General features: G+C 35.3%; 1 protein-coding gene across 1 annotated transcript in view; it reads left to right on the top strand.

The window, feature by feature from the left end:
- The window catches only part of ArgRS (arginine--tRNA ligase-like protein), a 222,651-nt gene that overhangs the window by 75,494 nt on the left and 120,973 nt on the right, over positions 1-26,184 (top strand). Inside the window, exons 4-5 of the mRNA XM_090395884.1 lie at positions 351-622; positions 17,110-17,293. Coding sequence (XP_090252010.1) covers positions 351-622; positions 17,110-17,293 — 456 coding nt within the window. The remainder of the gene's footprint in view (positions 1-350; positions 623-17,109; positions 17,294-26,184) is intronic.

The following is a 26,184-nucleotide window of genomic DNA, read 5'->3' as shown; positions in this document are numbered from 1 at the left end:
ATAGTTTAGTGCTTCGTGCCTATCATAGTTATAATTGTGCTCTGATGATGCTAGTTGGAAAACCAGCAAAATATTAGTGAATTTAATTTTTTTTTTTTTTCTTCTCTCTTTTGGTGTTATTTATGCTGTAAAACATTATTTTGAGTCATTGACATCTCAGCCTTGCTGTAAGATATTGAACTTTTAACAAAAGATGAGGTTGCTCTTAATTTTATTGGCATGCCATACCTTAGCATTATAGTATACACAAAATAAATGATCCTACAAAACTGATCCAGTTGATTTTTACTCTTGTATATGCTAATTTTAATTCAGGATGGCTATTCATTTCTTGTGTCATCTGCTTTCAGATAATTCAAAAGACAGATGGTAAGAAGGTTTCTCCACAGGTTTGTGCTCGAGAAATAATTTCTCATATACCTAAAAGTGAAGTAATAGAAAAAACTGAAATTGCAGGTCCAGGTTTCATCAATATTACTCTGAATCAACAGTATGTAAGTAAACAAATTTCTGATTTGCTTACCAAAGGTGTGAGACCACCCCTTGTTTCTAGAAAGTACAGAGTTATTGTGGATTTTTCCTCTCCAAATATAGCTAAAGAAATGCATGTAGGACATTTGAGGTATTTAATTGTATTTCTTGAGATTTTAAATATTTTAGATAATAATAATTTTAACCACACAGAAGAAAGGTAGATCAAATTTAAATTTTGAATTCCATCTCATCTCTTCAAAGCTGCTAGTTTTATATGTATTAATATGAAATTAATGAAAAGTACTTTCTATTTCTGATGTTTTACATTAGAATGAATCATCCTCATTATTATTACCTAAGGACAAGTTATTTTCTGGTATTGTAATTTTTAATATAGTTCTAATGTTGATGCTGTTTATACACTCTAATTTCCTCAAAACTCTGTGGGCTTTATCTATTGATATTGTTATCTATTGATATCTATTGATATTTTATTTTTGTATTCCTCTAATCCAGGTTAAAATTGACTTTCGAATACTATCATTTATGTACTGCTAGCTTAGTATTTTGTTGATTTCTATCTTATTCCATGTTATAAATATATTTAGTTTGCTCTCCACCATACCAGCTTTGTTATCTGTTTCAATATTTAATTTGCATCTTAATTGAAAATTGTGATTAAAGAGTTTAAATGTAGATTCTGTAGATTCACTACTCAGAATAGAATGTGACAGTAGTTAATGTTTTATATTTTCTTGATTATTTTTATAATTTTACTCTTTTTAATACTGATTTTCATACAAATATATCACAGAAATTATTTACTTTGCTAAACTTATTAGCAGGATAAACAGCACAAAGAAAAAATAATGAAATATCTATTTCAAAAGCCGATAAAGGAAAAGCTGTTGTGATCATGGATGAAACTGACTATGAGAGAAAAGTTACCAGCTTTTTACAAGATACCTCCACCTGTCAAGAAATCAATCATAATCCTACAAATTCGCAAATTAAACAATTAAATAAGTTGCTTGATGAAGTTATCATTTGGGATCAAAACTTCATGGATAAACTGCGCACTTATTTTGGAAGAACTCCTCTTTATATGGCCTCCCAAAAATCCATAAAGAAGGTTATCCAGTAAGACCCATCGTGAATTGTATTGACTCTCCCACTTATCAAATTGCAAAATTTTTGTTACGATCATTAACTGCCCTTACTGGACATCCTAGATCTTTCATCAAAAATTCGACATATTTTCTTGAATAAATCAAGGATATTCAAATCAAAGAGTCTGACTTACTAGTCAGTTTTGATATTGTTTTCCTTTTTACCAATATTCCATTAGCTGACACGGTCAACTTACTATATGATGATTACCCTCTGGATATTGCAAAGATTTTTGAATTTGTTATACATTCAGGTTATTTCAGCTGGAAAAACAAGATCTACAAACAAGTTGAAGGTACTGCCATGGGTAGCCCTCTATCTCCACCTTTGGCAAACTATTTTTTGAAACATCTGGAAGACACCTTGTTCTCATCCCCAACCCTCTCTTTGGTTTCATTATGTCAATGATGTTTTTACTATTTGGCCACATGCTGAAGAGGAACTTACCACATTTCTACAACAGATAAATAGACTTCACCCACGCATTCAGTTCACCATGGAAAAAGGAAAGTCTGGTAGTTTACCATTCTTGGACATCCTCCTTACACGCACATCCTCTGGTACTTTGTCTACAAGTGTCTATCAGAAACCTACTTTTACTGCCAGATACATTCATCAAAAGTCTGCTCATCACACCTCTCAAAAAATTAGCATTATCAAATCTTTAATTAATAGAGCACATAAAGTATGCTCCTCTTCATCAATCTTACAACAAGAACTTTTCACTATAAAAAAGTTAATAGAATCTAATGGTTACAACCCTAATCAAATCCAACAGATAATTGACTCCTATGTTCCAACACCTCAGGATTCTTCAACAGACCGCAGAGTTCCAATCCCTTACATTTCAGGCATCTCAGAGTCTATAGGCAGAATTTTGAAGAAGTATCATCTTATTCCCACATATTTTCCTATCAACAAAATTTCTCATTTGTTGCCGTCTACAAAAGACAAACTGTAACTTCTATCATTGGCTGGTGTTTACCAGATACCATGTGAATGCAATTTGTTATATTTTGAACAAACAGACCGGTCTGTGGATGGAACATCAATATTATATTGAATACATGAAACCTCATAAGTCTGGTCTAGCACAACATAGCATTGACACTAATTATAATATCCAGTGGGATAAATCTTGTCTTCTCCACAGATGCAGGTTTAAATATGAACTCCTTTTTAAAGAAAGTTGTGAAGCCCTCTTACGTCAGCTGAATTTAAATCAAAATGCCTGTCTCCCAAAATTTTGGGAGACTTATTTTATGCAACCATCAATGAAATAATTATCTTTAAAGAATTATTTAATAATATTTTAGTAATTAATCTTCTGGCACGCGGCAACAATTTTATTTGGTGATCCACCGACTGTTCTGTACTTTGTATTCCATTCCTTTAACTGTTTGTTCTACACTGAGAATGTACTGTTACTTTCAGTACAAAATATTTGTAACTTTATTTAATTAAAGTTATTACTGTGGTCTATATGTGTTCCATTATTAATCTATTTTGCAAAGACTCAGTGTCTTTGTAAGATAATTGTATTTTTTAAATAACATTATTTAAAAGTCTTTTTATTATGCAAAATAGAAGTTTTTAGTGAAATTGATTATATTATTGTTAACAGAGACCTCCAGGGAGGCCACATACTATGCTTGCCAGCTGTCATACTTGTTATTGAATTCATTCATGCTGCTTACACACACAACATCCAGTGGCAATCCATTCTTCCAGTCACAGACCACTCTATGAAAAAAAAAATCTAGATCTTGCCCTCTTCGCGACGTTCATTCTCAGCTTCCAAGGATGCCTTCTTGTCCTTTTCTCACCCTCCATAAAATAAAAAGTTCCATCAACTGAAATCCTCTGTGACCCTTTCAGAAGTTTGTAAGTCTCAATCATATCACTCCTGTTTACTAGTATCTGCAGTCTACAAATTCTCAATCTGTCTTTATAATCTGTATAATACAATCCTGATATCATTTTTATCATTTCCACTGTATCATAATCACAATGGAAATCAGGAGACCAGACCTGCACACAATAGTCCAAACAAGGCCTTATCAAGGCCTTGTAAACAAAGCAAAAAGACATCCATAACTTTTGAGTTGTATTTGCAATCTTTGCAATTCAAACTTCAATTTCCTATCTACTAACACTCCAAGATCCCTAGCCTAATCAGTTTCTTCTGGCATAAATCCACCAATATAATACAACATTGGATATCTAATCTTGCCGAAGTGCATGACTTTAACATTTACTAACATTCATTTTTCCATGCCCACAATTCCAGCCTATTGCAATCATTCTGCAAGTACTGCATATCAGCTGCATTCCTTATTACACTACGTATCTTTGCATCATCATCATCATCAGCAGCAAATAGCCGTATGTTGCCTATCAAGTCCTTCCCAACGTCAACATACAGATTGAATAACAGTGGACCAAGAATTGATCCCTGTGGTACACCACTGGTTATTTATTTATTTATTTATTTTTTATTAATCTTTGTACTGGTTATGGGCAGTACTACCCTTACATCATGTCCAGACTTAATGTAGGCCTAAGCTTTTACATGTGTTTTACCCTATACCTGTTCTAGTTATCATTGTACCAGTGTGCCCTGTAGTGCCCTCAAGGAAAGAACTTTTATATCCTTCTGCATAAGCCCAAGCTGTTTTAAGTCCTTATAACTATCTGCACTCCATAGGCCATGTAAAGAGATGGTGGCACTGGTAAACCTCGGAGTTGCCCCATGCCCCTCCCTTATCTTACTAACTAGATCTTGGTTATTTTTATAATAATTTACTTTATTATTATGGCTATAGGCTAGTGGGTGCCCTGTTCCCACCACCTGGGCATCAACTACCCAAACGTCACCATCTCTTTTAATCACTAAGTCTGGCTTACGCAAACCCGCAGAGGTCCTATAATGTGGTTCCACCGCAGTCTCCCAACCTTTGTTCTTAAAGCGGTTGTTCAGAATGGAGGCCATGGCATCATGCCTCCTCACGCGGACCCCATGGGTGTGGAAGCAACACTGGGCTATATGAGACAATGTCGCACTGTAGTGACAGCCAGCCCTACAGTTGGAGTCGTCACCACCCCATCGAGCTGTGCAGGCTCGAGTAGGCAGGGCATTAATCCTTGTCCTGATAAGGTCAATATACTCGAACCCAGGGAGTAGTCTGGTGCCATCCCTTACCCAATCATGCTGGGAAGGCACCAGATATGACTCTTTTAAAGGAGCACCATCTACAGAACAGTGCAACAGAGATGCCCATCTCTTGTGTTCTGCAGGTGCTGACTCAATTAAAGTACCTTGATAATGGGACCATCCTTTAGCCCACCTAAAGTCTTCTTGTATTAATGGGCTATAGAAAGCCTCTCTGCAGATGGGGGAAGAAGATAGTTCTAACTGCACGATTCTTGATAGTTGCAGGCATTGGATCAGCCATCTAAGTGATGGAACCCCAAGCCCACCATCCTTCACCCTTGCATGGAAATATGCAGTAGGAGTGTCAGGCGGCAGTCGGAGCCATGATCTCATGGCTAAATGGATAGCCCTCTCCATTCGGGACATTACCGAGATGTATGTCCTACCAAGCACCAACAACTTGTGGTATAAGCGAGGTAGGAGATAGTAGGAAAGGAGAAACAGTCTTTGCTGGGTCTTGAGAGGAGCTTTCCTCAAAGAAGCGATCCCAGCTTCTAGGATAGAAGGGACAGAAGACCTTCTCTTTGAGGTGAACATGATACCGAGGTATCTCTACTCTTCCAGGATGGTCAAAGCATGCAACGACCTCCCGTGCAGGGGAAAACTCTATAGTCTCGATCTTAAGCTTCTTGTCACGATCGGAGGGGACAAGAGCTAAGGAGCAGGACTTCTCTACATTAATAGAAAGGCCTCGAATAGAAAAGAAGTCAACTGCCCAGTCAAGGAGTTGCTGCAAGCCTATCTTAGTAGAGGCTATGATAATAAGATCGTCTGCAAAGGCCATAGCATTAAAGGAAGAAACACCTAGAGAGTAGTCTATATGGCTAGGAAGAGAATGAAGAAACTCATCTATGATGTAGTTAAAGAAAAGGGGAGATAGAGGATCACCCTGGCGAACACCCCGCACTGCGGGAATAGAAGTTGCACGGGACCCTGTAGTGATAGTGATGGAGCTACCCAAGTATAGCTCCATAACATAAGAAAGAAAAGGTTCTGGACATCCAGCAATAGACTGTGCTTGAAGGAGAGCAGGAAGGGAGACACTATCAAAGGCCTTTTGGAGGTCCAGCGAAGCCATATATAGATAAGTTGGCATCGGGAATCAGAGAGAAGAGAAGAAAGAAGATATATATTTTCGGCACAGCCGTCCGAAGGGACAAAAGCTTTCTATCTATAATCATGCTGTATATGTTGCTGAAGTCATTTAACTAATATTTTATGATAGAGTCTAAGTAACACAGGGGGAGATGGTAATAGGTCTAAAGTCTAATGCACAGCTTGAAGTTTCTTTCTTCGGAATGAAGATAGTTCTTGAAGCAACTAAGTATGGTGGTATTACTTTACTGGAAAGGAGAATGTCCACTAAGTCTTGAAGAATCTTCAGTGGCACCTTCCGAAGCCTAGACGCAGGAAAGTCATCAGGTCCTGAGGCAGAGAAATTGGATGGAAGAGCTGCTTTAATATCCTGGATGGAGACAGGCTGGTATATTTGAAGGGCAGGAATGGACCTCGATATCGTAGGTTGGTCATCATAATCAGGGAAGTGTGGAGGTGGAGCAGAAAAGACTGTACTCCAGAATTTGACAAAATCATCATGTTAGTCTGCTAGAGATGGAAGGGAAGCACCATCAAGGATGGTTTTGGCACATTGCCCTCTATTCTTTTTATAGAGGGCCTGCATAGCTGCATAGTCCCTCTTCCTCTGCTTCCTATTTGACTAAGTTATTGTAGAATGAGACGTAGGCTGATGTTGACGAGTCATGAAGTGTTCAGAGAATTCAGCGTAGAGGTAGTCATTCAACTGATCTGTGATATCCATTCCCAGGAGGTGAGTCTGGATGAGATATTTAAGAATTTCATGGTTATATTCTAGAAGAGAAGGCTCATCTAGAGATGATGTCAGTCTGAGAATCAAAGCCTCTTCTTCAACAGCAGGTTGGGGGCTGGAAGATGGAGAGGCAGGGACAGGAGATGCGGACATATTACCTGTGGCGGATGGGCTGCCAATTCTTGAAGTAAGGCTTTGTAACTGGCTTTCTGTCTATGACACTTGATGGCATCCAAGGATCTTAATGGGAATGCCTTAAATAAAGCCTCATTGATTTTCTTTATCCCTCGAGCCGTCAACTCAAGCTCATGAGTGGCAAGGATCTTTTCTTCTTTGGCAGTCCAACGTGCTCTGTTCTTATTGCAGTGTTGGCTTCGGCTGGAGTTTCGAGGTGCGATGCACGGCAAGGCCAACTGCGGTAGAAAATGCACGATCACAGACCTCACATATGAAGTGTCTGAGATTGGGAACTCCTTGACCGCCATAACAAGCTTGATGAGAACTTGAATAAATGGGTTGATGACAGTCTTTGCAGAGCTTTCTTTTAACTTTCTTCCTCCAAACAAGAAACCGACATCTGGATTCACACGTGACGAGTTTCCTGGCTCCAGCCTATAAGAGTCGGAGCCTTCATCTGATGAGTTATTGCAAGCAAGGAAACTTAACCCTACCACTCTGGAAGGGAGGAATAGCGTAGCCGGCCAGTCAGTTACCCGAAGGTGTCCAAGAATTGTCCCCTAGGAGGCCGCCTACTGCTGCACTTGTGAAGTGTCTCAGGGGATGTGCAAGCCAAGACAACAACGCTTCGGATTCCCAATGAATTCCCAAGACAAACATCCCCCATATACCACTTTTTGAAATCTGTCAGTCAACTATCCTCTTATCCATGCTGATATTTTATAATCCAAACCCATGTTCTTCAATTTATGCAACAGTTTTCCATGCTGTAGTCTGTCAAAAGCCTTAGCAAAAAACATGACCTTCTCTTAGTAAACCCACGGTGTTCATGGCAAAGTACAGATTCTCTGTCAACCCATTTTTGAATGTGAATCCTAACCAACTTTTCCAAAATCTTCACTACCACTCCTGACATACTGATTGGTTGATACATCAGTCTTTGCACTGCCCTTGTTCAATAGGATTACAATATATTCTTTCCAGATTGTCGGACATGCAAAAATATTTTGGGAAAGTTTGAAGAAAAGATCATAGTTAATAATAATGGCAAATAATACCTATTAAATTTCTGTTCAGGAAATGTACTGGTTATTACTAACACAATGTTCCAACATTAAAATGTGCATAAATTCACATGGAGAGAACAGGCAAGGAATGAGAAAATTCTCATTGACTATACTATTGTTGATAGTGATGTTTTCTCACTGGTGCAGGAACCAGAGTGTACAGAGGATTTGAAATTTTGAAATGATCACCATTTAGTCTTGAGCAGGATAAAATTGAATTTCATATTGAAAAGATGAACTTGTAAAAAAGTTTTAAAGTGAATAAAAGTTGAGCAGTTCTCAGGTGTGAACAGTAGGCTAAAATACACAAACATTATTCATGAAAAAATGAAAGAGTTTGAGAACAGAAATGAAACCTTGGAGATTCAGTAACAAACCCTGAAGAAAACATTGATTGATTGAGCCAGAGAGTCATGTGGTGAGGTTGTTAGCAAGGATAGAAAATTCATAACTTCCTGGTGGACACAGGAAGTTAAAGAGGCAGTGAAAGAAAAGAAGAAGCATATCGAAAATTCCTGGCGAATAAGTCAGCTTTTGCTCTTAGAGAATACAGAGACAAATGTAAGAAAGCTAAACACTGTGTAAAACTATCTAAACAAAAGTCATGGGAAGACTTTGGCAAGAACATAGAAAATAAATATCAGGAAGGTGGCAAAAGATTCTGGAGGCTGTTGAAAAAGCTCAGAAATGATGAAAAGAGAGCTGGAAAAGGAGTTAGAGATGATAAAGGTGACATGAAAATGGGAGAAAAAGATATCCTTGATGTATGGAGTAATTACTTTGAAAAATTGCTAAATGAAACAAGTAATGATAGCACAGTGGTAAAAAATGCTCAACAGGCATACAGTCAGGAATATATATCCATACCTGAATTAGAAAAAGACATCAAAACCCTAAAATGTGGAATAGTACATTTTACTAGATGATATTTGACCGGAAATGCTCAAGTATGGAGTGGCTGCACTGCATAGTTCAGAAGGCCTGGACAGAGGGGTGAATTACAAATTACAGCTCTCACAGTACCCATATACAAAAAGTGAAATAAAACTGAATGTGAGAATTACAGAGGTATTTCTCTACTGAGTGTCCCTCGTAAGATATATACAAGTATACTTGAGAAGGATTGTGGAAAGGAAGCTTGGTGAAGAACAAGCTGGATTCAGGCCAAATAGAGGTTGTCAGGATCAGATTTTTACTTTACGACCAATAGTTGAGAAATAGTGGAAATCTTACAAAGATCTGTATTTAAGTTTTGTAGACCTGCACAAGGCATATGACAAAGTTCCAAGAGAAAAGCTATTCAAAACACTACAGCTATATGGTGTCAATGGGGCATTATATTAAGCAATACTTAGCCTTTATTTGAGTTGTAAGTCAGCAGTTAGAATTGAAGAAAGTACTGGAAGATGGTTTGATATTAAATCTGATGGCAGAGAAGGATGTACATTATACCATCTGTTATTCATTATCTATATGTATCACATGATGAAAGAGGTATTAAACCTGATATCAAAATTGGAGATATTAATCTCAACTCTTTACTTTATGCAGATGATGTTATACTTCTAAATAAATCTGCTACAAGTCTGCAAGATTTCGTGACTAAATTGAATAACTGTTGTAATAAATTTGTTATGAAAATCAGCAATAACAATACAAAGAGAATGAAAATAGGCAGAAACATTGAAAATATCAACTGAATTGTGAATGGAAAACTTATAGAACAAGTAAAACATTTCAGCTACTTAAGCACAGAGTTCGATGAAGATGGTAAATTGAATATGGAAATAGACAACAGAATCAACAAAGTTGGTATGGTAGGAAGTCAACTGAATAAATTTATGTGGAATAAGAGAGAAATTAGTCAAAACACTAAATTAGCTGTATACAAGAAACCAATTTTCACTTATGGATCTGAGAGCTGGGTTAGAAGTAAAACACTCGACCAAAGACTACAGACCGCAGATGTAAGAGTCCTGAGAAAGATTAGTGGCATGAATAGATAGCATAATGGCAATATCATATTAAAAATAGAATATTAGGAAAGAACTTGACATTATTAGCATCCAGGAATGTGTTAGCAGAGGTAATCTCGGGTGGTATGGTCACTCTTAAACAGAATGGGAGTGGAAAGAGTAGCAAAACAAGTGTTCTCTGCCAGGTTGGCTTGAAAAAGACCCAGGGGAAGACCAAGATATAGGTGGATTGATACAGTTAAAAAAAGTTCTTTAGAAGACAGAAATATAAGATCTAATAATGTTGGAGTCTTGACAAATAATCTTGACAAATAACATCGATATGGAGGAAAATTGTTGATAGTTGATAGGAAGTTAGTAATGATGTAAGTTTTTCATATAGTACTATCATAAATATCCTGTACACCCCTTGAGGGTACATGTCAGGAATTTCATGATGATATATTCTTTCCACTCCTGTGGTATCTTCCCTGTTCTGAGACTCAAGTATATATCCAGATCAAAGGAATATCCAGTTCAGTTGAACACTCTTTTAGCATCTGTGCTGATATCCCATCTCCTCCTCATACACGAGTTTCTTCGTCCAGTGAAGAGGTAGCAGTGAGCTCAGTCTTGCATGCACCTGGTTAATAGCTTTTAGCAAAATGGGCACTGATTAGTTGAACAACCTCTTCTGCATCTGTCACCCTCACACCATCTGCATTCACTAGAGTTATTCTTTCTTTCTTTTACTTGCAGCATATCAATTGAATTCTTCGGGATTATCTTTAGCTTACAGAGCCAGTTTATTTTCATCCTTAGATTTAGCTTTCTGTACAACAATTGTGACTCTTCTGACCAGCTCCATACAATTTTCATAACGACGTTATCCTTATGTATATGGTATTCCTACTGCATCATCCTTTTCTTACGAATCTCTTGCTTGATAAGATTACACATCCATTTGTCTACAACCCTATTTATTCTTTGAACTCTTGTGATACATTCTGATTTTGCATCATTTAATTTTTTTAAATCCTCATGCACCTTCGATATTCTTCTCATCCAGCAACTGATTCCATTCCACTGAACTCAGTATACTCTTCAGTTGGTCATAATTTCCTGCTTTGTAGTTCAGCATGTATCCCTTTCTGCATGGAATATTCATAAGCTTAGCCACTTCTCAATTGAGTGTCAATTGGTGATCACGGTCACCAACTGGAGACAGAATAGTTATGTCTTTAACTCAAACACTCTCTCTGACACTATAATCAAATCTAACACTCTTTGATCTTAAGTTCCTTCTGTCACATGCTGCTTGAGACAGTTGTCTCTCAACAGCTCAATAAATTCAGTTTCATTCTTCTCATGAGATTTTACTGCTATACAATCAATGTTTGAATATTAAAGTCCTCGTTATGATTACTCTTTACATGCCCATCGTCTTTATTTGGTGGTGCATTTCTTCATCACTAGCAACCGATCCACCATTATGGTGAACAGTACGGAAATACCAGAAGATGTATATATTATCAACTTTCTTAATTATGATACCAATCATAGGCTGAGAGCAAGGATAAAAATAAACTTCAAGGGGGAGAGATTGAAATTGTTAATGAAAAAACTCACACTAGAAGATAAAGATTAATAAACCCTAAAGAAAATTTTGAAGAAGTAATGGGAGGAAAGTTGAAGGAAAAAAAGTATGAATGAATTATGCTTATATGATATAATGAAGGAAACAACAATAATAGAAGTTATTGTTGTTTCAAGAAAATTTTCTTGTCGCAAGAAAATCTTTACCAGCAAATAGAACTTCTAGAGAAAAAACTTAATTTATGGATACTTGATATGGACACACAACAAAAAAGGGAAGAATTAAAGAAAAGGACACAGAAGTAGCAATGACAATCTAGGATTTGTGGAAATACACAGGTTAGAAAAGAAATGAAAAATGACATCAGAAAATATAATTTAAGAACAGTTTAGAACAGTGGTTCTTAACTGGTGTTCCCCAGAACACTTGTGTTCCACCGATGAAAGATGTCACATGACACTTTACTATGAAGCACGCCAATCTTGCTTCAAAAATTAAAGATTATTTCAAGAGATTGTTGAACATGCAAGTTAAACAAGTAAAATTTGAAAAGACTTAAAAAATTTCCGATAAAGCACAACTTGCATCATATTAGGTAGCTGAATTAATTGCTGTAAAATTAAAACCACACACTATATCAGAGTCTCTTATTTTACCAGCATGTTGTGAAATAGTAAACATTATGTTTGACGACGAAGTAAAAAAAGGAAATTATGAAAATTCCTCATTCGGACGATACAATAGAAAATAAAATTAAAGATATGTCAGATGATACTGAGAAAATTGTTACCACTAAACTTTCCAAACAACATTTTGCTTTATTACTTGACGAGTCCACTGACATTAGCGGTAAAGCTCATATACTAGGATTCGTTCGTCTCATTAATGAAAACAAAATAGTGAATCAATTTCTATGCTGCAGAGAACTTACCGAACGTACAACAGATCAACATATTTTTGACTCTATTACGTCATATTTAGAAAATTTTAAACTTTTATGGGAGCTGTGTTTAGGAATTTGTGTGGACAGTGCTCCATCAATGGTATGCTCTATAACAGGATTTGTTACCCTTTCAAAGAAAATAAAGTCAAATATTATATATACACACTGTTTTTTGTACAGAGAATCCCTAGTTTCAAAAACATTATCGGCAATATTAAAACCTGTACTAGACCAACTTGTAAATATGGTAAATTACATCAAGTCAAGACCTTTTAAAAGCACGCCTTTTCAAAAAAAAATGTTGCATATCTATGGAAGCCAAGTATGAATCTTTGCTTTTGCACACTGAAATAAGATTGTTATCCAGGGCAAAATACTATTCCGAATTTTAGAACTTAAGAATAAATTATTGGCCTTTTTCAAAATGAAGGTACAGATGCTTTCGTAAAATGTCTTCAAAATGATATTTGGTGTGTTAAAATAGCATATTTAGACGATATTTTTAATTACTTATATAGCATTAATACAAGTATCCAAGGAAAAAATGAAAATATTTTGAACACCCACTGACAAATTGTCAGCTTTTTAGAAAAAAAGTGTCTTTTTGGAAAAACCGCATATCAGAAAAAAATACAGTACATAAGTTTCCTTTGATCCATAATAAAATGTCGAGGGAATTATTTCCGTTATAACAGAACATTTAACAATATTGGAAGAAAATATTTCAAGTTACTTTCCTTACTTAAATACACACAATTATGACTGGATACGAAATCCATTTGGCACAGTTAATACATCGAGTTGTGAATTTTCGTTACAAGAAGAACAATTAGTTACCTTGTCAACGGATTGTACCCTAAAAATGAAATTCTCTGAAATAACTCTTGAGGAAATTTGGAATCCTTGATTATCTTAGTACATAAAAAAGACAATAGGGATGATATCAGTAATTATAGGCAAATCAGTTTGCTATCACAATTATACAAAATGTTTATATCCATTTTATTAAATAGGATCACAAGATTTTTGGATGATGCACAGTCATATTGAACAATCAGGATTCATTGCAAGATTCTCTACAATAGATCATATCCACACTATTCACCAAGTAATAGAAAAAAAGCAAATGAATATAATCTTCCCTCATATTATATTTAGTGTTTTTAGATTTTGAAAAAGTCTTTGACCAGAGATTTTATTCTTTCATTCAGAAATAATGACTGGTTTCTTTTGTTAATGAAATTATATTATGAGAAAAGAACAATTTTTATTTTTTAATAATAGATTGTCTATTGCTTAAGCACACTGTATTTACGTGTAATGTTAATATTGAACTGAATGAATGCATTGATTTGATTATAATATTTATTAGAAATGATGACTGTAATTTAAATATATATATGATATGAAAAATTTACTTGGTTTGCTTGAAGTATGCAAGTTTTACTGTTTTCAAATAAAGCTTTGTAACGATACCATGCACTACTGGCTCATATTTCTCTCTTCATGATTGAAACAAAAACTGAAAATGTGATGCTGGAGCATGTGTGGAGTGAGAAGAACGTTGTATAACACTGCTGTGAAAGAAATGATTGGGGGAATAAAACTTGATGGTGGATACATGCCAGCCTAATGGATCCCTGGCTTTCTCAGTTTACAGGAAACCTACACATACAGGTAGATACATTCACCAGCGTTCACACCATCTCCCCTCCCAACAATATGGTATTATAAAAACCCTATATAATAGGGCAAAATTAATCAGTTCAGATAACAATGCCCTTACTACTGAACTTATTCATATTCTTAACGCCTTTGTAGCCAATGGATACAACCCCATAAAATCCAAAAAATATTAAAACCAGTTAACCCCAACCCCCTCCACAATGACTACTCTAAATCTGTCACTATTCCTTATATTCGTGGTACTTCTGAAAAGTTAACAAAAATCTTAAAAAAAAATATGACTTGACAACTTGTTACAAACCATATCAAAAATTGGCATCTCTTATCTGCTCTCCCAAGGACCAGCCACTTCCTCTAGACCTACCTGGAGTTTACCAGGTCCCTTGTAGTTGTAAACTGTCTTACTATGGCCAAACAGGTAGGACTGCTAATATCAGGATATCTGAACTTTAAAAAGAAGATAAAAGAATGGAAGAAAGTGAAGATCGTTGGTTTACATTGTAACTTTAGAGAAAAGCAGTAACTAAAATTTTATTATTATTATTATTTACAGCATCTCCATGGAATCTGGAGATTCATCATGGGAGACCCAAATCAACCATCATACACACAAATCCTATCATACCTCTTCTTGAATCCATTCTTCATCAGTTAACTCACAACTAGTTCTGGCAATCCACTCTACTTACTCACCACTCTCCATGCAAAAAATCTGGTCCGCACACTCCTACTAACTGCACAACTTCCACAGATGGTCCCTAGTTCTCTGACTATTTGTCATATATTGAAAATTTTCATTTGCATCAATTTTATAAAGCCCCTTTAATATCTTAGAAGTTTCTATCATGTCCCCTATTTTCTGCATATCAACTAAACATCGTAACCAACAAACTTTCAACCTATCCTCATAGGGAGTATTCTGCAGACCTGTCACCAGCTTGGTCACTTATCTCTGAAACTTTTTGACCATCCTCCTGGTCCCCAAGAAAACTAAATCTGTGTGCAGTAGTCAAGATGTGGCCAAATCATAGCTTTATAAAGAGGGATAATAACTTTCTTATCTTTATTTGTTAGCATGTTTTTCAACATCCAAGTAATTCGTTGAGCTATTTTACCAACTTTTGCAATATGCCCTTTGAACTTTAGCTCTTTGTCCACCATTATCCCTAAGTCCCTAGCCTCATCAATTTCCTGCAAACCAATATCATCAATATGATGCACCATATGCAACCTTTTCAACTCAAAGTGCATTATTACCTTACATTTTGCAACATTAAATTGACAATCATTATCCATTGCCCACAATGCCAATTTATTTAAATCATCCTGCAGGATATCTTCATCACCTTTATCAACTATTGCTCTCCCCAGTTTTGCATCATTAGCAAACAACTTTCCCTCTTAAATCTTTCCCTATCCCTTTTAATTTGTATATCATTGATATACAAATTATGTGCTACTAGCCTCATATCCATTCCTATTTGCTCCAGTTTTTTAATAGTTTTCCGTGTGGTATTTTGTCAAATGCCTTGGCAAAGTCAAGCAGTATCATGGTGTAGCCATTACCTTTATCCAATTCTGCTGTCACTATTATAAAATGTGAATAAGGTACCTTTTACAAAGCCATGCTGCCCAGTATAGAGTGTCGCATCCCTATCCACCCACTCTTGTATTTTACCTTTCACCAACTTTTCCAATATTCTAACAACCACTCCCGATATATTAATTGGTCTGTAGTTTGCTTCCTCTTTCTTGGAGCCACCTTTATGCATTAGTACTGTTTTACCTTCTCTCCACTCCCTTGGAACCCTGCCAGAGATGAGACGTAGATTGAACAACTTTGCAATGCAATTCTCTTGTACATTCACTCCCACTACTGTCATATTTTTTAATATGCTAAACACCTCTTGTTCATCTACCTTAATGTTGATATGCATCTCTCTAACATCAGCAACTGTAAAATCACCACTTGAATGATATGCCTTTGCAAAATGATCACTCAGCAACTCAACTATTTCTTTTGGTTCAGTCACCTTTCTACCATGAGCATTGTTTAATTCTACCATAGTCATTTTTTTCTCTTACTTGCTATATAACAATAAAACTCTTTTGGGTTTACTTTGGCCTGTTTGGCTAATTCTCTCTCATTGTCTGATTTGGCCTTCCTTACCATACTAGTCACCCTTCTTGCTTGCACTTTTTACTACTCATGAGTAGGCTGATCACTTTTTTCTTTATATTTCCTCCAATGTTTTCTTTTTTTGCAGCTCTTGCTTTATATCCCTGCTCATCCACTTAATTGCAACTTGGTTTATCCTCCTGACCTGGGGTATGCAGTTTGATACTGCTACTCTTAAGCAATCTCTGACCACTTGCCATGCACAAAATGAATGCCAGCAGCTGCACCCAGGGTTCCGAGGTGGTCACCCTCCCGAGTACTAAGATTCTTTAAAAAAGAAGCACTGTAGTGTTTGAATTAAGGATATCAGGTCCAGAAGTTATATTTCCAGAGAGCTGGAAATAAAACTTCTTTAATAAATTTGTTGGAATGAGATGATGTTTTAAAATAAATAAAAGAAAAGTGTAAATTAGGCAAAGAAAGTAATATATTTTGCATGCATTCAATGGAAGCTGACAATTCTCTTGGCACTTGTTTCTGATAACTCTCTAGTGGATTTCTTGAGCCTTGTTCATGGAAGTTCATTATGAAGCTATAATGACAGTTAATTTTTGAATTTTTATTATTTAACAAAATGGGTTTGTATCTAGTTTTTTAATGGGTACAACCTTAAGATGTTAATCCATCTAGATAAGGAACTTGATATAATGGAGAAACATGAAAGCTATTCTTCCATGGATTACAAAGAAATCATAGCTATTTTCCCTTTTTTTTTTCTTTTTTTGGCATGAAAAAAAAATATTATTAACAGATTGTTTCTTGTAGTTTGATATATATTCCAGTAATCAAACACAAATTTATATTATTGTTTATTTGCAGATCAACAATTATAGGTGAAAGCATAAGCAGATTAATGGAATTTGTGGGATTTGATGTACTTCGGCTCAATCATTTGGGCAACTGGGGAACTCAGTTTGGAATGCTAATTACCCATCTAAGAGATAAATTTCCAAATTATTTAGAAGAATCACCTCCTATTGGAGATCTGCAGTTATTTTATAAAGTGAGTTGAGTTGATTGAGATACTGTGTCATTTAGCATTACTGTTTTGTTGACAAGTAGGTAGCATTTCCCTTTTCAGTCTGCTGGCTATAGGATTTGAATTTCATTGTAGCATGGATTGATTGTTATCATCCATGAAATCCTCACCCTGCTTATTGATATTCTAAAGCCAAAGTGATGTTTGGTCTTCAGAGCAAAATTCTGGTTAGGTTATGGATTGTATAGATTAATGTATAGATTTACAACCTTTTGTGGACGAAATCATCATTAAATTAAAAAAAAAAAATTTTTTAAACTTTTAGATCAACTCTCTACAACTCTGTGATTTTCATTATTCCTACTTTTTTTATTTTTTTTTAATGGAAACTAGCAGTTCCATTACTATGGCAGTGCTTGCAACATGATGGCTTAATTTTCTTCTTAGTTCCTATTTATACAGGCAATATGTAAGTTAGTATTTTTATTTATAATTTAAGATAATTTCTTGTATAATAATGTAACTGTCGTGTACTCTTTTATAATAATTTCACTATGAAGGCTAATATGCAAGATTGACCAGTGATGTGCAACATTTAGCCCTTTCTATCTAAGCCAACTCTACCTTGCTGTAGTGTGGCCTCTTTCCATGAAGAGAGAGAGAGGAGGGGGGGGGGCACTAGCTCTTCATGAGTATTGTTGCCCTTTAGATGTACTTTCCTATGCTGGAGAGACACTAACTAAAATCATACTGATAGATGACTTGCCTAGTGAAACACCAACACTACCACCTTACTTATTGGAAGCTTGAATTAACTATTGTCATGTTTGACCTTCTGGAGTCTCCAGTTTTTGTTCCCTTCCCTCACACACACACATGCAGTGTAGGTGAACAGCCTTCATTCGCATGTAAGGTAGTGAATAATCCTGCTACCACTTTTCCAAAATTGTCTTTAAGGATAATGGTGTGCAATGTGTGTGTGTATTAGGTTTATGTGTAGACAGGAAACTGAGTTCAAGACTTACATCTATAGTCAACTTTCTATTTCTTCATTGCCTGGAAGCCCACTAATCTTTTTTTATTTATTTATTATTATTTTTTTTTTTAATGTGATCCCCATTTAGTCAAGTTTGTAAATATAGCAAATTAGTATGTTAGTGGACTAATGGGTTTTTATAGATTCCACAACTCTCGATCCATAGCATATTTCCTAAACCACATCATAGTTTTACTCTTGATAATACAGGGTGGCCCAAAAGTCATGAAGGGTTTAAGTGTTTTTTCATAACTAATGAAAAAATCTTCAGGTTCTGTATTTCATTATAACAACAACCAAAAAGAATATAATAAATTTTTAAAAAATTATGAAATGTTTAAACCCCTGCATTCATTTATGGGCCACCCTGTATAATCATTTCTCATTTTCATTTAGCAGAACCTTATAGTGCTGAAATATTCCATGCTACAAGATCCTCCATAATCACTGTATTAAACACAGATCTTCCTGCCATATTCCAGCAGAGTGTGGACAATTTTGTCAACCTCAGTGCTATACTAAAACACACTCCTTTCTTTATTTTACATAAGAAAGATCACATTTCATCTCCCTTTGATAATATTCAGCTCCAAGCTAAATCAGACCTCTCTCTCTCTTCTTCAGCTGACTTAAACCTCTAGCCTTTCCTATCACAAGAACATTATTGTTCTTGTGATAGGAAAGGATATAAACATAATTTCAACATTATGTTTATATCCTTCCCTACTTAAAAAAAAAAAAAAAAAACTAGGTATTTTTTATTTTTTTATTTTTTTTGTTGAATACCCTATTTATCACTGTGCAGCTTCTAACACTATGAATTCCAGATGCATTCAATCTTCGAATATTGTTCTCACATTTCAGATGCTACATCAGAAACCTCCCTAAAATACTTGATGCTATCCTGAAGAGTAGAAATCTGGTTAATTGGCAACTTCTCTTTTATAGTTTCACTTTTTTGTAGATGTTCTGTTTATGCTTCTTTGATATAAGTATACAACTAACACACACACAAATGTGCTACAAGTTTGTGCTTCTAGTGTGTGAGGCTTGATATTAAAAGAAGAATGAATAAAGACAAATAAGTAGTGAATGCAAATGGTAGGCAGACAACTGCTGCTGAAGAATGAGCTAAATTAATGAATGCTTACTTCATAAGAGTATATCACACAGGTCAATATGATATGATACCTGATGCAGATGATAATCTGCTGTGAGTTTTCAGTCTTCAGACTCCACGGAGGCTTGGAAGTAATAATAAATAGAATGTTGAGATCACCGGGCCAGAGGTACTTCGATATTGCAAGATTTTGATATGAATATAGTGAGATTGGATAGAATATTGCTATGTAAACCAGGATTTGAATTTATGGAGCATGGTTTTATAAAACAAGCTGTCTTGTAATCTACTTACGTTTTACATTTATTGTAGTAAGTTTTTCCACTGAGATGGACAGTATATCTCAGTGGAAAAACTTACTTGATAAGATTGAAAGGGGGATGGTAAATCCCGTTTTATTTAATATTTTATAGCCGGGTACAAAACTCGGGTCGAAATCCATATAATGGAAAATAAAACGGGGTTTACCATCCCCCTTTCAATTAACAAATTTGCCGGTAAAATAGCCTTTCAGCTTATTATCTTACTTGATAAGAATTTAATTTCTTGTGAAGTAAAATATTTAGAATGTTTTTGAATAAAGTAGTGTTACAATTGTGTCTTACTACTGTTTAATTTGTAGATTTAATGATATTGTGAATGGTCATTTTGAAGTCGGTGAGGACAGGCTGAGAATCAGTGAGAATCAGTGTTGGTCCAGTGTTATTAGTGGTAATAAGGGTTAAAATTCAGGAGACAGTGATAAAGGTAAAACAGGGGATTACTCTAACATATTTGTAACATATGCTAGGATATCTTATGATAATCCCACTCACAAAAGGTTGCAAATCTATATAGTACATGACACTGTGGGTTGGGTAATCTGGGAACCCTACCATAGAGATGAAGTACAAATCACCAAATGAGCAAAGTAGTCTCATACCAGCTGATAAAAACATCTTCCACCTGAAGACATTCATAAACATCCATGCTACAGTGAGATTTGAGCTTGTAGGTTTGAAAGCAGAAATACTGACCATTCAAGTAACCAGAGTACTAATTAGTATTTTTTTTAACATCTTCCAGTTTAAATATGAAATTTTTCTAAATAAATAATTTCTAGTCTATTTAGAAAAGCAGATGTATATTTCTATACATAGACAAGAGCCTCCATAGCTCAGTCGGTATAGACGAAGCTCTTTGGTCAGAAAGACTTGGGTTCGATTCCCATCCAAGACATGAGGAATTTATCTGGTCTCTTTCAACTAAAGGTGAGTTAGCCGGTCTCATACAGAGGTAGAGAGTTTTTTCATATGGAAACTCAGGTTTTTTGTCCCCGAGAACAGGCAAACCAGCCCTGTGAACATACACCTACAGACATAGGACATACCAGGAGGCAGCATAGGGCTAACCACCTTATCCTTGAGGCAGTCACAGTTTCAAATTGTAATAGGCTATGCCTAATATACGTATAAGGAAGAGGAGACTTTTGCATTTTTTGTTGTTTTTTCATACAATTTGCTTCTTATAATTATAAGTTTTTTCAACTTTATAATACATTTAAATGGACAACTATATCATAACTGGATTTCATTTTAATTTCAGCATTTTTATAAAATTATGTTATATTTATTTGTTCTGATTAGTTAAAAAATTAGGAAATATGTGATGATTTAAAAAAGAATTGCATTTTATTTATTTATTAATTTACAGATGCATTTTTAACATTTGATGTTTTTCAAAATGTTTTTTGATGAGATTGCAGTGGGAAATATCCAGATATTTTAGAATCAAGTAAATTGAATTACTTAGCTACTAAAATTTTGAATTTTTTTTTTTTTTATATCAACAAAAAAAGTTTCAAAATGTTCATAGCTGAAGAAGGTAGTTGTTTTATCCTTCATCAGAAATAATTGGAAAGCAATTGCTAATATATAAAAAATTGTATACAAGAAAGATGTGATGCCACAAGCCATTTGGCCACTGGATATGTCTGTCAATATTGTTTCTTTATACCTCAGTTTTTCCTTTTACTAAATTTGACACTTTTTTGTTACATAAAGCTATATAATACGTGGGTGGTCTGAAAAGTTCTCTGCCTAATAATGAAAAAACGAATTTATAATTTCAAAATTATTTTTATTTTTCAACATATTCTCCCTTAAGACTAATTCATTTATTCTAGCGCCATTATCCCGTCCCTGTAGTGGTTCTCAGTAAGATCTGCAAAATACCCCTCTACAGTTGCAATCACCTCTTGATTCGAAGAAAAATCCTGACCAGCAAGGAAGAGTTTAAGTTTTGGGAAGAGAGTCAGAGGGAGCCAAATCTGGGGAATAGGGTGGATGTTCCAACAATTCATAGTGCACATCCCTTAATTTTCCCTTTGCCAAAACACCTTTGTGGGCATGTGCATTGTCCTGATGAAAGATGATTTTTTTTCTTCTGCAAACTGGGTCTTTTCTCGCGAATTTTTTCATCTAGTCTGGTTAAAAGATCAAAATAATATTCCCCGGTTATTGTTTTACCCTTTTCAATATAATTAATAAATAAAATGCCTTTAGCATCCCAAAACAACGATGCCGTGACCTTTCCTGCTGATGGAACCAACTTTGTCTTCTTTGGCGCTGAACAACCAGCTTCTGTCCACTGTTTTGACTGCTGTTTGGATTCTGGTGTGTAATGGTGAATCCAAGTCTCATCCATAGTAATAAATCAACGCACAAAATCAGTTTTATGCTTGATAAAACGCTCCAATCACTCTTCAGAGATTTTCATGCAAGTGCATTTTTGATCTGCTTTGAGCAAGCGTGACATCCATCTTGCACAAAGCTTTTTCATTTGCAATTCTTCATGCAAAATATATCTTATACGTTCTTTTGAAATGCCTATAGTCTCAGCAATTTCACGCACTTTGACTCGTCAGTGATCTAATACCATATCGTGCACTTGATCAATGATTTCTGGTGTTGTTACACTTTTTGGGCGTCCTTCACATGGATCATCTTCAAGGCTGGTACAGCCATGTTTAAACTCAGTAGCCCATTTCTTAATTGTCGAAAACGAAGGAGAAGAGTGCCCATAAACTTTTATGAACTTCGAATGAATTTCTTTTGGAGTTAAACCTTCTTTTACAAAGAATTTTATAACTGCGATACTCAATTTTATCCATTTCAAGGGATACAGGCAACACTTTTGCTTCAGACAGATGTATAAAACAAACTACTTGATAGAATGACTTGCAATTTCACATGGATGCTTATGACAGATGTACCAACTTAGAAAAAAGAAAACTTGCCGATAGTGTTGCCATCTACAGTCAATGCCGAGAACTTTTCAGACCACCCTCGTATAGCCATAATTTATATCCTAAATGTGTTTAAAAGTAATAATGCATTGTATAGCATTTATATACTTATCACCCAGCAGTTTAATTTCTTAACTGGAAATGTCTTAATTGTCTTAAAGATACATGCACTGCCAGATTGTAAAACTAGACTAAACATTCGGAGGTCAGCTATCATTTTATTGTTGAGCATATTGCAACATGATCTGCTCTGTGTTTCACTCTAGAGATAACATCATGTGAAACCATATTCTGTATCTTTTATTGATTCCTGACTTTTAAATGGTATTCGTACTTCATATCACAGTAAACTGCTTAGCTGCTGTGTTAGACTACATTGTGGGATTTGTCAATAGCATGTAATGAAAGAACAGACATTTTAGTATTGTTGTGTCTGACTTCAAGGAATGTATAGGAGACTGTGATGATGTTACATGACAAGTTTACATTATTACTTAACTTCTTTTTGACAATTTTCTGACTAATTACTCTTATCTGTCAAGACTCCAGCATTGTCAGATCTTATGTTTCAGTTATCTAAGACACATCTAACTTCATTAATCCACTTAGACATTGGTCTAGCTATGGGTCTTTTTTGTTGCCATCATGGCATCAAATGCTTTGCTAAACTTTGCTCACACATTTCCTGAATACTAATGGTGTAATTTTAAATATCATTCTGCCATTGCCACCTGTTTACTCCCCTGTTTTTTCATTAATGTTTTGTTCAGTTTACTTCTAGCTCAGCTCTCAGATTTCTAAGTTAATATTAGTTTGAATACCATTGTGTATACAGTAAGTTTAGTGTTTGGAAAGATTTTTCTCTTACTTCATATAAATTTATTCAGTTGGTTCTCCACCATATGACTTATATTTATTTTATTATCTATGTTTAATTTATCATCTTCATTAAAAATTGTGCCTAAATAGTGGAAATGTTTTTATTTGTTTCATAGGGTCTCCTTTCATAATACACCTGATGTTTTTGTTTCTGTCTATTTTCATAATCTGCATTTTTATTCGATGTTCATGCCAAATTTGTTACAGCAGTTAGTTATTCAGTTTAGTTAAAGAATCCTATTTGCATAAAACAAAGAGCTGAGATCAACATCTCCAATTTTAATATCAGGTTTAATGCTACATTCCTCCATAATGTGATCCATATAGATGAAAATAGTAGGTATGATGTGCAGTCTTATCTTACACCTGATTTTACATGAACCTATCTTCTTTATTTCTCTCAGTTCTAACAACTGACTTAAAACTCAGAGATTATATATTGCTTGATATAATGTCCCATTTACACAATATGTATTTTGAACAGCTTTTCTCTTGGCACCTTGTCATATACCTTTTCGAGAAGATTCTTGTAATATTCCCATGATCTCTCAACTATTTTAAAGTGAAAGTCTTAGTGAGAATATGATCCTGACAAATTTTGTTTGAAAACAGCTGGTTATTTATTTTCCATGTTTCTCTTCAATGATATTTTTTAACCTCTTCTCAAGTATGTTTGCTTTCATAAATCTTATCTGGTACACTCATTAGGGAAATTTCTCTACTTCTAACATTATTTCTCTTTTTATATATGGATTATTTTACATGATTTCCTTTCATCACAAGAGTGAAATGCATGCAGTAGTGAAATCTGACATCCCATGCGAGAGAATGTAAAACTCTGAATCCTCTCTTTATGATCCGCTGTGGCACAGAATTTCCTTAACCCATTCACTTATGTTCATTTGCTGTCTCTGTCACTTTCTCTAAATTTTGACAAACACCTTTTCTAATATCTCTTCCTCTCTGTGAAGATTAATCGTCTACAGGCCAAATACCTCAACAGCAAGATTGCTTTCCTGGAGACTCTAACAGTCACAACTAAGAATGGCTTCCCTTCAATTCTACTGATCATAGTTGCAGAACATGCTGAGATTTTTTTGCTGTCAGCAACAGTCTTTCATAAATTGTCCACTTGAACATCTGATAATCCTCTCCACTTCCCATCACCCTTGATCTCTTGTTAACCAATTCTCCTAATGAAGCTGTAAGCTCTTCCCTTGGCAGTTCAAGCCATATCATTATCAAAATTGCCTTTTCAGTAGAATGCCTTTCATAGAATACCACTATCAGTCCCATGTAGTTTGTCATTATAAGTGTGCCTAATGAGATCACCAATGATTTATATTTCTTCTTTACTTGGGCTGATTTGCTGTTTTTCACTGTTCAGATCCAGACATCTGCTCCAATGAAATAGCTAAATTCTTACTTGAATGGACATCTTCATTTCCTCACTTCACCTGAAAAGCCCAGACCACTATCTAAACCTTGGTTTTTCCAACAAGTTTCCAATTCTGGTACATCCCATCAGCAAATATCTGCCTAGATAGTGAACAAGTTAGGATGGCTTGACAATTTTGGGTTTAGCTGACCAAAATTGTATTCTTTATTGGCTTAAACCAAATGACAATGGTGGTACAACAAGATGAAAGTCATGCTTGGCTGGAACATTGCCTGAAATAAGGCCTGCTGTTTTCATCCAGTAAGCAGGGTGAACAGCTAAAATCTCATCAGGCGTACATGTAAATGTAATGCACTTTGGGATGAATAGATTACGTACTTTGTATCATATAAGATGGTACTGGTTTACAGGAAATCGATGAGGCCAGGGATCTTGGGGAGTGATGGTGGATAGAGATTTGAAATTCAGAGCACATATTTTAAGAGTTGGCAAAATAGCTCAGAGGATTACTTGGATGTTGAAGAACACATTGACAAGTAAAGATAGGGAGGTTATTATCCCTTTTTGTAAGGCATATCATTTGGCCACATGTTGACTACTGTGTACAGATTTGTTCACCTGCAATTCTTTGAGATCAGGAGTTGGTAGAGAGGATTCAAGTACAAGTTACCAAGCTGATGACAGGTCTGTGGAATGTTACCTATGAGGATAGATTGAGGATGTGTGGGTTACAGAGTTTAGTTGACAAGTGGAGGATTGGGATATGGTAGAAACTTATAAGTTACTAAAGGAATTCTATAAGATTGACACAAAAGAAAATTTTCAGTAATGGGGAGTAGGAGTAAAACAAGGGGTCACACTTGGAAGTTGTCTAAGAGTGTGGTTAGTAAGGGTGTGTAGATCTGGTTCTTTACTTGGAGAGTAGTGAATGAGTGGAATGGATTGCCAGAGGTGGTTGTGAGCACCCAAACGGTAAATAAATGAATAATGAAATAGCAAATATGGAAGTATTAAAAGTTGTACAATGGCTACACTGCATAATTCAGATCTAGTCAGTGGTTCAAATTTAAGATGGCTTTAGCGCTCTCAAATACTTGTCTCTAAAAAAAGGAAATTAAAACTGATAATAGAAGTAGTACAGAGGAATTTCCCTGCATATTCTAAGTGCATGCTTCCATGAGAAGAGGCTTAGAAA

This window comes from Typopeltis vanoorti, chromosome 7 (genome assembly GCF_054136105.1).
Source record: "Typopeltis vanoorti isolate ZY-2024b chromosome 7, IOZ_Tvanoo_1.0, whole genome shotgun sequence".
Taxonomy (NCBI): domain Eukaryota; kingdom Metazoa; phylum Arthropoda; class Arachnida; order Uropygi; family Thelyphonidae; genus Typopeltis; species Typopeltis vanoorti.
The sequence above is the reverse complement of the archived record's forward strand: the minus strand, read 5'-3'. Positions and strand labels throughout refer to the sequence as shown.